At 44.9% G+C, this 13,785-nt stretch overlaps 1 protein-coding gene across 20 annotated transcripts in view; it reads right to left on the minus strand.

Annotated features, from left to right (window-relative positions):
* Positions 1-13,785, minus strand: part of DST (dystonin) — a 514,655-nt gene that overhangs the window by 134,313 nt on the left and 366,557 nt on the right. For all 20 annotated transcript variants that reach the window (XM_055571805.1, XM_055571789.1, XM_055571786.1 and 17 more), the window contains 4 exons: positions 12,103-12,336; positions 11,069-11,335; positions 7,260-7,808; positions 2,646-2,822 (listed from right to left, as the gene is read on the minus strand). In XM_055571805.1, coding sequence (XP_055427780.1) covers positions 2,646-2,822; positions 7,260-7,808; positions 11,069-11,335; positions 12,103-12,336 — 1,227 coding nt within the window. The remainder of the gene's footprint in view (positions 1-2,645; positions 2,823-7,259; positions 7,809-11,068; positions 11,336-12,102; positions 12,337-13,785) is intronic.

A 13,785-nucleotide genomic window follows, 5' to 3' on the forward strand; every position in this document is an offset into this window, starting at 1 on the left:
TGGCAGGCTGCAGTCCATGGGGTCGCAGAGTTGGACCCGACTTAATGACTAAACAACATGTTACCAGGTTTTGATTTAGCCACAGTAGTTTATAACACTACAAAACTGCAAACTGAAGTCTCAAATGGGTGCTATATATTGTTTTTAATGGACTTCGATTAAATTAAAACATGAAAGCAGCATCTGTGACAGGGAACAATGCAAGATGACAACCTTGGTTTCCAGCCTGGAGCAGAAAAGAGTGAAGTTTATAAAGCCACGGGCACTTGTCCAGCTCATAAAAATCTCCGTACACTCGTCACCCTCTCCAAGATCAGAGCAAGCCTGGGAGGTCGATGTCATCCATGGGACACGGTCCCATGTCTGGCTCCAAACCCAGGCCTCTACTTGGGTCCCAGGGTATTGTCTTTCTGTGCTTCATGTGGAACCTAAAATCTCATTTCGTGCACTGACTTTGAAACGCAGCATTCTAGCCCAGTGGTATCAGACTGCTGACAGGACAGCCAATGGTGATTTGAAAAATAACACTACTAACAATGTGCTATTGGCCTAGAAGATTTCAAATGAACCCACTGGGCGCCCCAAATTGCATTCATCATACAACAGAATATAAGTAGAAGTTAGTATGGAAAACGTAGAAAAGACTGATTATTTTGTAGTACTCATGTGTCTGTATTATTGTTAAAAGACAAATGATTGTAAGACGTTGTTGGTAAAAGGAAAGAAATGGAGCCTCCTTAGTCCTCATAAAAACGGATCCTCGCTACCTGTTGAGATCATCGGTGAGGAAGACATGGCCATGTGCCAGGAAAAACTCTAGTCACACATTTATTTTCTAAAATGACGCTGTGGCTTAATTGGAATTCGTTCTCCTTGGAGACGTTCCTCTTTTTCTATTTCTTTGGCTGCCTTAAGACTAGAGGAGTCTTCTTCCTCTGTACGAACCAAGGAAGTCTTCAGGTTTTAGAGTTAATCCACGTTTCTATTTCATTAAAAAGCTATAGCATTCATTTCACTTTTTTTCCTTTAGTTATATTAAAACTACTTTCATACAGGATGTAATCAGTTTATTAGTATAGACCTAACTAAAAATGTATTATTTCTGTTTGACATAGTTTCTAATGCTAAAAATACCTAACTTCCTAATTAAATGTAATACCAGCAATCTTAATAACCATCAGCTCCTGACATTTCCTATTAAAATAATGGCCTTTAAGTCACAACATCTTCTCTGCCAGCATACACTGTCCTTGGACCTGTCATCCAGTGGGGACTGAAAACTTCATTTAGATGGATCTGTTCTCAGGCTTGTGGGCAAGAGAGACACACACACACACACACGAGCCTCAGGACCGAGAACGTACCCCTGACGCTGGGAAGCTACATCATGTGGGGCTGGCCTGGCTCGGGCCAGAGGTAGCGCTGGGTCAGCCCCGCCTGGGAGGTCACAGGCCCTGCCCTCTAGCCCCAGGCCCTCCCTCCTGTCTCTGCATGGCTTTAAGCTGCCACACTTTACTCCAGGGAACAACACAGCACTCCTCCTGCCAGAAGACACTGGCCTCACGCAATACCTAATGGTCAGCAAAGTCAGTAAAGGACCTGCTTCTCTCGTTAACAGCACAGTGATTTCCGACTCTGTAACTAATAGATGGAACCAAGTCTGAAGGGCAGTGGTTTCACTGGCACTAACGCTGACTTTCTATCAAGCTGAGAATAATCTATTGCTATCCACCTGCTAAGAGGAAACACAGGAGAGATTTAAGAAATCAAACTTACAAACTCAAATTTTTTTTCTTCCTTTTTTGGCCTCATGGCCTGGCGTGTGGGATACTAGTCTCCTGACCTGCCAGCCAACCTGTGCCTCCTGCAGTGGAAGCATGAAATCTTAACCACTGGACCACCAGGGACATCCCTCAAAATCAGAATTACTGGTCACATGAAAGGAGAAGAAAAGTTTTCAAAAGTTCTGTCCACTTACATGAGGATTTGAAAATACACCTGAAATGTACAAAATGGGCTGGACTCTCTGGGCTGCTGGGGGTGTGGCTGAGACCCCACAATTACACTGTCCCCCACCAATCCTGCACATTCAAAAGGGCAGGCGGCTTCTCTGAGAAGTGGGTGAGGTGACAGCTGAACTGTGCACCTCTGTGAATCAGGGGGCAACTCAACAGGAACCCATGTGGAGTGTGACAGTCCCCTGTCCCCCGTCCACTCGTCAACGCTCATCGAGGACCCACGAGGGCCCCGGCACGCAGCAGTGAACAAAACAGATCAAGGGTCTGTCCTGGGTCTGACCAAGGGTCAGTCCTACGAACCTCAGAGCTAACAATGGAGAAAGATGACGAACAAAATAAGTAAGAGTAAAGACCACAGCTAGTCCGGGCAGCACTGGTCTGTGTCTGGGCAGGAGCGGGTGGGGGATACAAACCACAACAGTAGTGTGAGACCAGCTAAACCAGAGCAGAAGAAAGAAATGGACAGACGTTGGAAGACCAAGTCAGGAGTCCTGAGGAGGGACACGCACACATTCCCAACCACTCTCCCCTTGCCCTGCGGGCAGGATCACAGAAGTGGGGGGAAAGCAAGGTTTCCTGTGGGACTGCCGCGGGGCTGGATCTCTCCCTCCTTCTCGTTTCTCTTACCTTCATCTCTTCCAGCTGCCGCTGCAGGTTTTTAGGGTCCACGGCAATGGGCTCGGATAAGTGTCTGTTCGCTGTGGCCTCGCAGGCCTGGAGCCCAGAGAGAAGCCCGCACGAGGCGTCTTCGTAGTGCTGGTATTTATCCACCAGGTCTTTGAGGTTATTCCCGAGGACATTGCACTGAGAATCAAACAAAGGAAGAGTGGGAATCAAAATCTGCTACCTCTGTACACAGTCTTCAGGACCTAGGAGTCATGCCACCTGTAAGACGCCAGACTTCAACCACAGCGAGCAACACCTACAGAGCAAAGAGTTTCTCCTTTATATGAAGATGCTTCCTCTAACCAATCAGAAAGTCACCATAAACATGAGCAGACAGATTACATTTATGCCAGTTCAAAAACATACGCACAGGGCTGGGTCTTCAGCTAGACTGAAGGCCCTAGGTGTCAGTTATCAGAGGGGCTCGTCTCACGGAGTTGACACACCAGGTATAGAGTGTACATCAGACAGAGAGGTGGTCCCTGTGCTTCATGGATCACTTCTCTATGCTGCACAAGACTGATCAACACGAGGAGGGAAGAATCCAGACCAGAAAAAGAAAAGGCCAACAGCCAACAATGCTCCGCAAGCCATGGATGCAGCCTGGTCAGCCCATTCAGCTTATACTCTAAACTGGGACATGTTTTCTCTTTTTTATTTCTTTCGCTGTTTTTAAACAAAATTCTCTTACTGGTCCACACGAATAATAGAAATGGAAACTGTCTCTTAGCCACTCAGTATTAAAATAATACTAATCAAATATACGTGTAAAGCAAACACTTGTGAAGCGAATTTTAAGAGACAAAGATTCCTTTCTCAAGTTTGAGGCTGCAAAGTACTCTATAGTTACAGTTTATATTTCAGTTGCTCAGTCGTGTTTGACTCTTTGCCACCCAATGCACTGCAGCATGCCAGGCCTCCCTGTCCATCACCAACTCCCAGAGTTCACTCAAACTCATGTCCACTGAGTCGGTGATGCCATCCAAACATCTCATCCTCTGTCATCCCCTTCTTCTCCCACCTTCAACCTTTCCCAGCAACAGGGTTTTTTCAAATGAGTCAGCTCCTCGCATCAAGTAGCAAAAGTATTGGAGTTTCAGCTTCAGCATTAGTCCTTCCAATGAACACCCAGGACTGATCTCCTTTAGGATGGACTGGTTGGATCTCCTTGCAGTCCAAGGGACTCAGAACAATTTTCTCCAACACCACACTTCAAAAGCATCAATTCTCAGCGCTCAACATTTTTTATGGTTCAACTCTCACATCCATACATGACTACTGAAAAAACCATAGCTTTGACTAGACGGACCTTTGTTGGCAAAGTAATGTCTCTGCTTTTTAATATGCTGTCTAGGTTGGTCATAAGGAGAAAGCAATGGCAACCCACTCCAGTACTCTTGCCTGGAAAATCCCATGGGCGGAGGAGCCTGGAAGGCTGCAGTCCATGGGGTCGCTGAGGGTCAGACACAACAGAGCGACTTCACTTTCACTTTTCACTTTGATGCATTGGAGAAGGAAATGGCAACCCACTCCAGTGTTCTTGCCTGGAGAATCCCAGGGATGGGGGAGCCTGGTGGGCTGCCGTCTATGGGGTCACACACAGTCGGACACGACTGAAGCGACTTAGCAGCAGCAGCAGCAGGTTGGTCGTAACTTTTCTTCCAAGGAACAAGCATCTTTTAATTCCATGGCTGCAGTCACCATCTGCACTGATGGTGGAGCCCCCAAAATAAAGTCATTGTTTCCACTGTTTCTCCATCTATTTGCCATGAAGTCATGGGACCAGATGCTAGAAACATACTAAAAACATGATTTTAGCTTTCTGAATGCTGAGTTTTAAGCCAACTTTTTCACTCTCCTTTTTCACTTTTATCAAGAGCCTCTTTAGTTCTTCTTTGCTTTTGGCCATAAAGGTGGTGTCATCTGCATATCTGAGGTTATTGCTATTTCTCCCGGCAATCTTGATTCCAGCTTGTGCTTCATTCATCCTGGCATTTCGCATGATGTACCCTGCATATAAGTTAAATAAGCAGGGTGACAAAATACAGCCCTGATGTACTGCTTTTCCTATTTGGAACCAGTCTGTTCTTCTATGTCCAGTTCTAACTGTTGCTTCTTGACCTGCATACAGATTTCTCAGGAGGCAGGTCAAGTGGTCCCATCTCTTGAAGAATTTTCCACAGTTGGTTGCGGTTGGCACAGTCAATAAAGCAGAAAGAGATGTTTTTCTGGAACTCTCGCTTTTTTGATGATCCTACAAATGTTGGCAAGTTGATCTCTGGTTCCTCTGCCTTTTCTAAATCCAGCTTGAATATCTAGAAGTTCACGGTTCACATACTGTTGAAGCCTGGCTTGAAGAATTTGAGCATTACTTTGCTAGCGTGTGAGATGAGTGTAATTGTGCGGTCGTTTGAGCATTCTTTGGCATTGCCTTTCTTTGGGATTGGAATGAAAACTGACCTTTTCCAGTCCTGCGGCCACTGCTGAGTTTTCCGAATTTGCTGGCATATTGAGTGCAGCATTTTCACAGCATCATTCTTTAGGATTTGAAATAGCTCAACTGGAATTCCATCACCTCCACTATCTTTGTTCGTAGTGACGCTTCCTAAGGCCCATTTGACTTCACATTCCAGGATGTCTGGCTTTAGGTGAGTGATCACACCATTGTGATTATCTGGGTAGTGAAGATCTTTTTTGTATAGTTCTGTGTATTCTTGCCACCTCTTCTTAATATCTTCTGCTTCTGTTAGGTCCATACCATTTCTGTCCTTTATTGTGCCCATCTTTGCATGAAAAGTTCCCTTGGTATCTCTAATTTTCTTGAAGAGATCTCTAGTCTTTCCCATTCTATTGTTTTCCTCTATTTCTTTGCATTGATCACCGAGGAAGGTTTTCTTATCTCTCCTTGCTATTCTTTGGAACTCTGCATTCTAATGGTTCTATCATTCCTTTTCTCCTTTGCCAAAGTACTCTGCGCTTAGAGCCAAAATACACACACCACCTGCTGGTCAAAATGGGTAGTACAGAGTTTTATAGTCAGGGCTTCCTGGAAACCACACTACATGAACTAAAAAATAACTTTACAGTCTTAATCTTTAAATACATATTGCAGAAGTAAAGCAGATGAATAAGACTGATAGAAGCAAGATGAAAATGCCTTATTTTCCCTGCTTCAGTTTTCAAATTTCTTGCTTCTAATTCCAAAACTAAAGTTAACAGGACAGAGTGAAAACTATAGGTACAGATTAAAAAGTTAAAAATGAAATAACCTTATTGCACAGAAAATGAAATCATAAACAAACAAAATGAATACCAATAGAATCAGAGAAAATATTTGCAAATGGTGAAACCAAAAAGGGCTTAAATGCTAAAACATATAAACTGCTCATACAACTCAATAACAAAACAAAATCCAATTGAAAAATGGGCAGAGCTAGACATTTATCCAAAGAAGACATACAGATGGCCAAGAGGCACATGAGAAGATGCTCAACATCACTAAGCGAAATGCAAATCAATATTACGAGGTTACCACCTGACACCAGTCATAATGGCCATCATCAAAAAGTCTACAAATAATAAAAGCTGGAGAGGGTGTGGAGAAAACAAAACCCTCCTACACTGTTGGTAGGAATGTAAACTGGTGGAGCCACTATGGAGAACAGTAGGAAGTTGCCTAAAAAACACTAAAAATAGAGCTACCACCTAATCTAACAATACCACTCCTGGGCATACATTCAGACAAGCACTCTAACTGCTATGTTCATAGCAGTGCTAATTCACAATGGCCAAGACATGGAAACTACTTAAGTGTCCATTGCTATTGCTAAGTCACTTCAGTCATGTCCAACTCTGTGTGATCCCATAGACGGCAGCCCACCAGGCTTCCCTGTCCCTGGAATTCTCTAGGCAAGAACACTGGAGTGGGTTGCATTTCCTTCTCCAATGCATGAAAATGAAAAGCGAAAGTCAAGTCGCTCAGTTGTGTCCGACCCTCAGCGACCCCATGGACTGCTGCCTTCCAGGCTCCTCTGTCCATGGGATTTTCCAGGCAAGAGTACTGGAGTGGGGTGCCATTGCCTTCTCCGTAAGTGTCCATAGATAGAGACAAATGGATAAAGAAGATGTGGTGCGTATATACAGTGGAATATTACTCAGCCTGAAAAAGAATGAAATTATGCCATCTGCAGCAACATGGATGGACCTAGAGATGATCAGTGAAGTAAGTCAGAAAGAGAAAGACAAATGCCATATAATATCACTTGTATGTAGAATCTAAAATATGACACAAAGTTGCCTGAGAAACAAAAGCAGAGTCATAGACATAATCCCGGACTCCTAACCTTTCCCTCCCTCAGAGGAAAAGCAGAGGTGATTAGCAGAGGTGAGCTATCTTACATAGAGAGGATTAACAACATAGGACTGGGGACTATATTCAATGTCTGTGATGAACCGTAATGGAAAGAATATCAGAGAGAATGTATGCACGTGTACAACTGAGTCACTTTGCTGTACAGCAGAAATTAACATGACGTTGCAAATCAATTAGACATCAATTTTAAACACTGTGCTTACCTTTGTGTAGAGGGACCTGAAGCGCTCGGTGGCGCGGTCCAGCCGGCCCTGCACTTCTCTGTGGGCGGCAGAGGTGTCCACCTGGTCCCGATCAGCCCGGCCTCCTCCCTCTCTCCCGCCGCAAGACTTGGCTGCCTCCAGCACTCTGTTGCCAGCGATGGTGATGTACCTCAAGTCCCCTTTGTGCGAAATGACGTCTTCCGAGAAGCTCTTCTGCCGCTTGAGCTTGGCTGTCAGCCCGCTGAGGTCGTCCGCGCCGGCCTCCAGGTTCTGCAGGTCCTGCTCTGCCTGCTGCAGCCACTGCTCAAACTCGCCGCAGTCGGCATCGAACTTCTGCAGCTCCTCCTGCAAGGAGCGCGTCCGGCGCACCGCCGTCTCCGATGCAGCCAGCGCGCTTTCGAAGTGTGCCTTCAGCTCCGTCACGTTCCTCTGCAGCTTCTCCTTCTCCTCTGGGCACAGGTGGTGGCCCTGCGTTTCCAGCAAGGCCTGGGCCGCCTGTGTGGCCGCGAGGACCGCCTGCTGCTGGGCCACGAGCTCCGCGTGCTGCGCCTGCGCGAGAGCGGTGGGGTCAGGGCGTGGGGCCTGCGGGCGCCTGACGCTCACCCCCACCTCCCGCCACGCCGCCCCGGGCGCCCCGCCTCTGCTCCACTGATGAATTTCCCCAGAGGGGAGGCTCACCTCATCTTAGGATTTCCAGTCTTCTCTGGAAAGGACTTGGGCAAGCGCACAAAACAAGTACCGTTTTGAGAAGTTTGGGGAACGGAACAAATTACTCTTCCAACTTGAAAACAAGCACCCACCACCTGCTCTAGTTCGGCTCATCCCTTCCTCACAAGCTCCCTAAAGGGACGGGGAGCGTCTTCACCTGATTATTGATCAAGGAAGTATGATGTTTGCTTACAAAATGATCTTGAAAAAATACTTAATAGGAAAAAAAGAATCTATAATTTGAAAGCATAAAAAAACACACACACACACACAAAGATAAGCAGTAAGCAAGAACAATACACATTTGGACAAGCTCAAGGGAAGTCAGAGGAGCACCTACAACAGAGGAGCATCTTGGAGCTGCTCCTGGGCTGGCTGAGCCTCGGTTTCCAAAGTGGAAAGAGGACAATACCCTACAGTCACAGATATGCCGAAAGAACCACAGGAAGCCACGCGGGAAGAACACTGCCCTCAGAGCCTGGCACACCCAGGGATCCAGGTCCACCCTGGAGGTCGAGCACAGAGCAGGTCACAGGTGAGGGGCTGCTAACGGGTGTGCACAGCTACCCGCCCTGGGCCCTCAGGGCAGCTGTGCGGGCCTCAGGAGGCCGGGAGCCCTTCCTCTCCAGCCATAACCAGCTTCTTCCATCCACCCCATCATGCCATTAAAATGTGGTCAAAAGCATAATGGAAAAGACACAAGTGTATAAACACAAGTGTATACATACGTATAACTAGATCACTTTGCTGTACCATAGAAACTAGCACAACACTGTAAATCAACTATACTTCAATTTTTAAAACATGTAATAATCCTTTGGGGCCATTTCTGCATTTCTTGTGATGACTTACTTGAAGCCAGACGCCTGATCCCAACCACTTCCAAACCCCCTCTGGGACCTGACTGTCCCCCCTGACCAGGCACCTGGCCTCCACCTCTACCCACCCCCACCCACAGGCATGCTGGGACCCCTTTCTCCAGTTGCTCTCCTGTCTGGCTCCAACTCTACCCCCAAATACTTGCCTGGCAACCCCCATCTCCCCTAAGTCTTGCCACAAATCTCCCTCTCCTGTGTGGCCCTTCTCTGATGATCCTATTAACCCTGAAAGAGGGCCCCAACTCCACACTCACCCACCCATACCCAGCTCAACTCAGCAGGAAGTCCCTGCCTCCCAGCACCCACAGAATGCAGATGGTTACCGCCTGCCCAGTCATCCTCAGCCCCGCAGGCAAGCACCAGGATGGAATTCATTCTGCTCATGACCAACAAAAGAGCTGGCACCCAGGGGCTGAGAAAAGATCACGCCAGCCATCAGATGAACAGGGCCGAGGAGCACTGCTGTGGGGCAGCTTGTCCTGAAAAGTCTGATCCCAGACATCAGCAGAGAACAGATTCACCAGTCCTGGTCCCCACCCTGCCTGTAACAACACCTGCTGTGTGGCAGATATATGCAAGGACTTCTGTCTCAATGACTTTTCTCCCACAGGTGATGTCTTCCATACGTGAGTTATATTCACAGGACGCCTCCGTCCCGTGGGCTGGACAGGTGTAATCATACCTGTAGGTCACCCGGTCCGTCCTTCCCTCTGACAGATGAGGGTAGACAGGCTGCAGGTGGGGGAGCACCGAGCCCGGGACACATGGCACAGACAAAGAACTGGCCCCAGAGCCCTGTGCTCCCGAGCCTCTGGGCCATCTGTCCACTCTGCCAGGAGAGCGGGAATTTCTGAAGTTCCTTAGGTTCCCATCTTCTCAGCAGTAAAATGTTCAGAAGGGTAAACGTCATACTGTGGCCAAAAACAAGGGTTTCCTGAGCAGCACCTGTGTGTCTGGTCCACCCTGGTATTTTTCACTCCTTCGGTAGAGTTCCTAACCTTTCCTGACTCCTCTGTAACTGACTCACAAGGTTCCTTTAGGAAATCGTTACATTTTTCATTTTAAGACACAATTACAGTCAGGTTTTGAAATAACCTCTTGAAATTGTGATGTAATGAACACCCCACTCTTCTTCTGGTTTACTTTCTAATTCCTATAACAGAAAAGCTTCTCAGAGAGCACTCTGTTCCCAAGACGCCAAGGACAAAGGCTCAGAGGCAAACAGCAGAACCACAAACGTTTCTGAAACCCACCAAAAGCTAAACACTGAAATAAAATGATTAAAACACTCTCTAAAAACAGCTTTCAAACGCCCCCTTGGCTCCTGGAACCACATTCACATCAGCTCTGACTTCCTTCATGCAGTAAGCTTTCACTCCTTTCCTCCACAGCACCTTCACCAAACAGACAAGCTGAGGTCTGCTGAGGATTTGCATGAACCCAAGAGGACACAGCAGGCACGGACTGGAATTCAGCAGAGGGACTCAGCCGAGGTTTAAGCCCAAACTCCATCCCTCGCTAGAAGCATGACCTGGCCAAGCCAGCTCATTCTGTAAGTTACTTTTCCCATCTGTTGTTGTTCAGTCGCTAAGTTGTGTCCAACTCTTTCGCAACTCCAGCGACTACAGAAGCCAGGTTACTGTCCGTGGGATTTCCGAAGCATTCCCAAGTATTCCAAGAATACTGGAGTGGGTTGCCATTTCCTTCTCCAGGGAACTGTCCCGACCCAGGGATCAAACCCAGGTCTCCTGTACTGGCAGGTGGATTCTTTACCACTGAGCCACCAGGGAAGCCTTCCCATCTGTTAAATGAGAATAATAACATTAACAATAGTAAGCTCATCACCATTATAATTATATTCTCATTTTACAGAGTAGTGGGGAGGACGAAAGGGACAAAGTGATGAGTCAAGCCGGGAAGAGCTTTGAAGCTTGCCTGGACCACTGTCACCGCTCTACGAATGCTCTTATTGTTACTGCTGTTAATTCCTTACAACTCTGCTTTACAGAGAAGAACTCCACATCTAATGATGTAGTTATCATTGCTTTTGACTTGTTTACAGTTCTCAGCACAACTTATTCTGACATAATGATGAGCCTAGAAAAAAAGGACTTTACTCTCAAGGGTCCCTGAACTTTGAAGGGACAACTCATGTGCTAAGTTCTTCCTATCTTTATAGACCCGAAAAGAGACTCTAACAATATCCTGTTTGAAACAACGCACCTTCATCTTCTGGTACTGCTGGTTCAGGTTCTCCTCGGTGGTCCTGACATGCCCGTCAACATCCGTGTCCAACAGGTTACCGTTAAACTCATCCTCTTCTCCCATCATCGACTTGCCATCACCCTCTTGAAAGTGCATCCCGTTCTGCTCAATGATCTGTTTTGGCTCCATCGCTGCCCGTCCTGAGTCTCTTTCGACATTTGCCAACCAGTCCAAGAGGTTTTCGATTTTGGTTTTGCTTTCTTCCAGCTGCTTCGCAGCCACAACCTGGGCAGGAAAGGTCACAATAGGTAACAGTGAATGTGGGCCAAGGCATGGGTGTTTAGACATTCCGAAAGCAAATAGTTAGATCACTGAAAAATCAGAGTGGGGAAACAAACCAGACCCATGCTGAAAACTGAACATTATGAAATTAAGTCTTACAGCAACTAGTAGTTACTCTGAAGTTTCCATTGTTCTTAAAATACCTTCCAAAATTATAACTGATGAGACCTCAAACATCTCACAAGTACAAAGTTCCACAATCCCACTTAGATTTTTTTTTTTAAAAGTTCAACAAAGCCTACACACTACTATATGTAAAAGAAATTAAGCTACAAGAAGGGAATCCCCTGGCGGTTAGGACCTGATGCCTTCACTGCCGAGGACACAGGTTTGATCCCTTATCAGAGAACTGTGCAAGCTGCGAGGCCCAAAAAAAAGCTACAAGGATATATGGGAATACAGCACAGGGAATACAGCCAATATTATATAATAACTAGCTATTGAATATAACCTTTAAAAGCTGTGAACCACTATGTTGTACATCTATAACTTCTATAATATTGCACATCAACTTTGATAAAAAAAATGTTAAGTTCAGCAAGGCCAATTCTTCAAATCTGGTCAATTACATACACGAAAACCCCAAATTCTAGCCTCTGCGCTAATCATCGCTTTGACCTCCTGACAGCAGGTAACAAATCAAGGCCCTGGAGAGCCTCGTCATTCTCAGCAAAGCTGCAGGAGCGGGCACCACACGTCTGAATAAGGACCTTTTCCGTTTCCTCTCGGATTGCTGTCTTCACAACCTTGTCCAGCTCTTTCTTTGACTGCTCCGCCTTTATAGTCAGCTGTTCACCCTTTATCTTAGCTTCGTTCAGTTTCTGTTCAATCACAGCCTTATCTTCTTGTGACAGCTTTTCACCACTCTCTTTTAAGAAATTCTCTGTGTTTTTCACTATTTCTGCCAATGCCTGTGCACTTCCTTGCATATCTTTCTGTAATTCCTTTTAACACAGAAGAAAAAAAAATTATTAAATTAGTAAACCTATTTAATTCTTTCAAAACCATCATTCTGAAAGTGGGGGTAGGTGTGGGCAGAGGAGAATGCATACAATGCACACAGGTTGAAAAAGCATATTCAATACAGTGTTCATCTGAATGGTTTTATTTAAATCATAATATTTAATGTAATTTGAAACCTCAAAGAACATTAAAGAAAGGTATACGATTTGCATGGTTAATAAATGGATGTGGTTTGTAAAACACTGAAAAGAAATATTTAGTATATAATCTTTACAAATTTGCACACATCAGATTTTTTTACATTATGTGAGTACATAATAAAAGTTTTAAAATACATGTTAATATTATCAATTCTGTTTCTAAACATTATTAACATCTATCTACTGCTCAGAATAAAAACAAATAATCCCCTAAATTATGAGCTAAACTGTTCCTAACATAATTTCCAAAGACAATTTTTTTCTACTAAATGCCAGAGTTCTATAAAATGTAATGTTTGCTTCTTTGCCCTGGCTGCTAGGAAGCTCAGAGTAAGATCTCTCCTCAAGTAATATAGCTTTCCTCTTGTTAGATTTCTCTATGTAATTCTTCCTCTTTTTTTCACCCATTATAATTTCATTCTCTATATTGCACTATGTTTAACTCTTCATGCTATTTTCCCCGTAATTTATTTTAAGGCTCCCCAAGTTTTTCTGGGAAGTATCTGAATTGAAAGCGACAGTGTCCAGTTGTCCCAGCAGCACCGAGTGAAGAGGCTTTTTCTCCTTGTATATTTTTGCCTCCTTCGTCATAACTAATTGACTATAGGTGTGTGGGTCTATTTCGGGATTCTATTCTGCCCCATTGATTTCTGTGTCTGTTTTGTGCCAACGCCGTCTCGTTTTATGGCAATAGCTTTGCAAGATAGTTTGAAATCCAGAAGCAAGATAACTCTAGCTTTGTTCTTTTTCAAGATTGCTTTGGCTATTCAAGGTCTTTGTAGTTCCATATAAACTTTAGGATTATTTGCTATAGTTCTGTGAAAAATGTCATGGGTACTCTGATAGGGATCACACTGAATCTATAGATTTCTTTGGGCAGTATGGACAATTTTTACAATGTTAATTCTTCCAATCTATGAATACTATGTATAGAATACATAAGATATAAGAATATATTGTACAGCACAGGGAATATAGCCAACATATTAGTTTTAAATGGAGTGTAATCTGTTAAATGTTGAGTCACTATGTTCTGTGTCTGAAGCTAATATAATACTGTAGTCAACTATACTTTAAAATAGATAAATAAATATATAGTTTTTTAAAAGAGAAACTTTTCACTGAGCCACTACTCTACGGCATTAACTGCTGGTCCCCTGACATATAATATTTAACTCTGACAGTAACGCAGCAGTGGAAGTACGAGCAACAGAGTCAGCGAGGCTCTGA

This window comes from Bubalus kerabau, chromosome 3 (assembly GCF_029407905.1).
Source record: "Bubalus kerabau isolate K-KA32 ecotype Philippines breed swamp buffalo chromosome 3, PCC_UOA_SB_1v2, whole genome shotgun sequence".
NCBI lineage: Eukaryota > Metazoa > Chordata > Mammalia > Artiodactyla > Bovidae > Bubalus > Bubalus kerabau.